This window comes from Etheostoma cragini, unplaced genomic scaffold, assembly GCF_013103735.1.
Source record: "Etheostoma cragini isolate CJK2018 unplaced genomic scaffold, CSU_Ecrag_1.0 ScbMSFa_340, whole genome shotgun sequence".
Lineage (NCBI taxonomy): Eukaryota > Metazoa > Chordata > Actinopteri > Perciformes > Percidae > Etheostoma > Etheostoma cragini.
In genome coordinates, this window is record NW_023267665.1 from 1 (window position 1) to 3,307 (window position 3,307).

At 48.9% G+C, this 3,307-nt stretch overlaps 1 protein-coding gene across 1 annotated transcript; it reads left to right on the forward strand.

The window, feature by feature from the left end:
* Positions 1–194: 194 nt before the first annotated feature.
* On the forward strand, positions 195–3,138 carry LOC117940819 (MKRN2 opposite strand protein-like; the record flags this gene model as incomplete). Its single annotated transcript, XM_034865961.1, has 3 exons — positions 195–244; positions 2,418–2,586; positions 2,817–3,138. Coding segments are annotated over 3 exons (541 nt in total), but the record flags the coding sequence as incomplete, so codon positions are not given.
* Positions 3,139–3,307: the final 169 nt, after the last annotated feature.

Here is a 3,307-nt window from a genome sequence, read left to right on the forward strand (position 1 = left end):
GTACACACATGCACAGGTACACTCACACTCACACACACACACACACACACACACAGGTACACACATGCACAGGTACACTCACACACACACACACACACACACACACACATACACAGGTACACACACAGCATCAGGTAACCATCATAGACCAGTGTGTGTGTGTGTGTGTGTGTGTGTGTGTGTTTTCCCCTCAGAGAGTTTGATGGGATGTCAGAGCTGCACACAGGTGTCTCCAACACTTCAGGTATGACCCGTCACCATGACAACCATTTTACACGGCATGAAGTCATAAACATGCAGAGATGGCAAAAGTACACAATCTCCGTACTTAAGGAGAAGTACAGATACTTGTGTTAAAAAATACTCTAAAAGTAGAAGTACTGATTAAACTTCTTTACTCAAGTAAAAGTAACAAAGTACAGATTTGGAAATTTACTTAAAGTATAAAAGTAGAAGAAGTCTTGCGTTGACAAAGCTCCCTGGACGAGACAGACGTTACTAGAGAGACGCTGAGACACTCCAGTGGACATGGAGGACATGTCTTTATATGGTGTTGACCACAGTGGACATGGAGGACATGGAGGACATGTCTTTATATGGTGTTGACCACAGTGGACATGGAGGACATGTCTTTATACGGTGTTGACCACAGAGGACATGGAGGACATGGAGGACATGTCTTTATATGGTGTTGACCACAGTGGACATGGAGGACATGTCTTTATACGGTGTTGACCACAGAGGACATGGAGGACATGTCTTTATATGGTGTTGACTACAGTGGACATGGAGGACATGTCTTTATATGGTGTTGACTACAGTGGACATGGAGGACATGTCTTTATATGGTGTTGACTACAGTGGACATGGAGGACATGTCTTTATACGGTGTTGACCACAGTGGACATGGAGGACATGTCTTTATGTGGTGTTGACTACAGGGGACATGAAGGACATGTCTTTATGTGGTGTTGACTACAGTGGACATGGAGGACATGTCTTTATACGGTGTTGACCACAGTGGACATGGAGGACATGGAGGACATGTCTTTATATGGTGTTGACTACAGTGGAAATGGAGGACACGTCTTTATACGGTGTTGACTACAGTGGACATGGAGGACACGTCTTTATGTGGTGTTGACTACAGTGGACATGGAGGACATGTCTTTATACGGTGTTGACTACAGTGGACATGGAGGACATGTCTTTATACAGTGTTGACTACAGTGGACATGGAGGACATGTCTTTATATGCTGTTGACTACAGTGGACATGGAGGACATGTCTTTATATGGTGTTGACTACAGTGGACATGGAGGACATGTCTTTATACGGTGTTGACCACAGTGGACATGGAGGACATGTCTTTATGAGGTGTTGACTACAGTGGACATGGAGGACATGTCTTTATATGGTGTTGACTACAGGGGACATGGAGGACACGTCTTTATGTGGTGTTGACTACAGGGGACATGGAGGACACGTCTTTATGTGGTGTTGACTACAGTGGACATGGAGGACACGTCTTTATATGGTGTTGACTACAGGGGACATGGAGGACACGTCTTTATATGGTGTTGACTACAGTGGACATGGAGGACATGTCTTTATATGGTGTTGACTACAGGGGACATGGAGGACACGTCTTTATATGGTGTTGACTACTATGTGCTAACGTTGGCGCCATCCATGCTACTATGTGCTAACCTTAGCGCCATCCATGCTACTATGTGCTAACCTTAGCGCCATCCATGCTACTATGTGCTAACGTTGGCGCCATCCATGCTACTATGTGCTAACGTTGGCGCCATCCATGCTACTATGTGCTAACGTTGGCGCCATCCATGCTACTATGTGCTAACGTTGGCGCCATCCATGCTTCTATGTGCTAACGTTGGCGCCATACATGCTACTATGTGCTAACGTTGGCGCCATCCATGCTACTATGTGCTAACGTTGGCGCCATCCATGCTACTATGTGCTAACGTTAGCGCCATCCATGCTACTATGTGCTAACGTTGGCGCCATCCATGCTACTATGTGCTAACGTTGGCGCCATCAAGCCGCAATGATTTGCTGTGAATTATTGACGAATCTGTTGAGTCGTCTTCGCGTCCAGCGTCCAGTAGGAATAGTCCCATCTATTTAGATTGAATATGGTGTTGATGACATAATGGATGACATAAGGATGATCCACTTGTCAACTGAACTACAGAAACTGAAGTTTGGTAAAAAAAAAAAACTCATGCGAATAAAGCTGTTAAACTGCAGATGCTTCATTAAGATCAACGTGCTAACAGCTAACTGCTAGCAGCTAACACGCCATGTGTCTGTGTATGTGTGTGTGTCTGTGTATATGTGTGTGTGTGTGTGTGTGTGTGTGTGTGTGTGTGTGTGTGTGTGTGTGTGTGTAGGAGTTGTGTATAACTACACCCAGGGTGGGGTTGTCCGGGACCAGACCGGCTGGGAGAGGTGTGTCAGTGTTCCTCTGGTCCGGCCCGACATGTTCCCCCTTCTGGCTCAGTGGGACCGGTACCTGGACCAGTTCTCTGATGGACCCATGTGGGACCCGGCCTGGCACAGGTACCTGTCTGTCCCTCCAGCATTCAGGACAGAGTGTGATGTCAGGCCCCCCCTTCCTTCGTAATCTGCTCCTCTCTAACTGGGATGTAGGGGGTCTGACTGGTTTAAAGAAATGCAAATAACTCTTCTGTCTTCCTGCCTGTCTCCCTTCCGGTCCGTCTCCCTGCCTGTCTGTCTCCCTGCCTGTCTGTCTCCCTGGCTGTCTGTCTCCCTGCCTGTCTGTCTCTCAGGTTTGACGAGCAGCACCATAACTGCTTCTCGTTCTGCCTGGGCTTCATCAACAGCGTCCTGGCGCTGGAGGGGCGGGACTCTGTGAGCAGGGAGACCTTCACCGAGACCTTCATCCTGCCGAGGATGAGGAGGCTCACCAAGTACACCGCGCTGTGCCGACACCTCCAGAGACACCAGTACTACCTGGTGGACCGGCAGCCGGGCCCAGCAGCCAGCCCAGATCTTGTGGACCGGCAGCCGGGCCTCGCAGCCAGCCCAGACCTGGTCCCAGACCTGGTGGACGTGCAGCCGGTCCCCGCAGCCACACCAGACATGTTCTAGTCTGCTGGACTTCATGCATCCACCTTCCCCTGGTTCCTACCCTTGTTTCCTTCCCTTGGTAGAGGACAGGTAGAGGACACCAGAGTAGACAATATGACTACAGGACAGGTAGAGGACAGGTAGAGGACACCAGAGTAGACTATATGACTACAGGACAGGTAGAGGACAG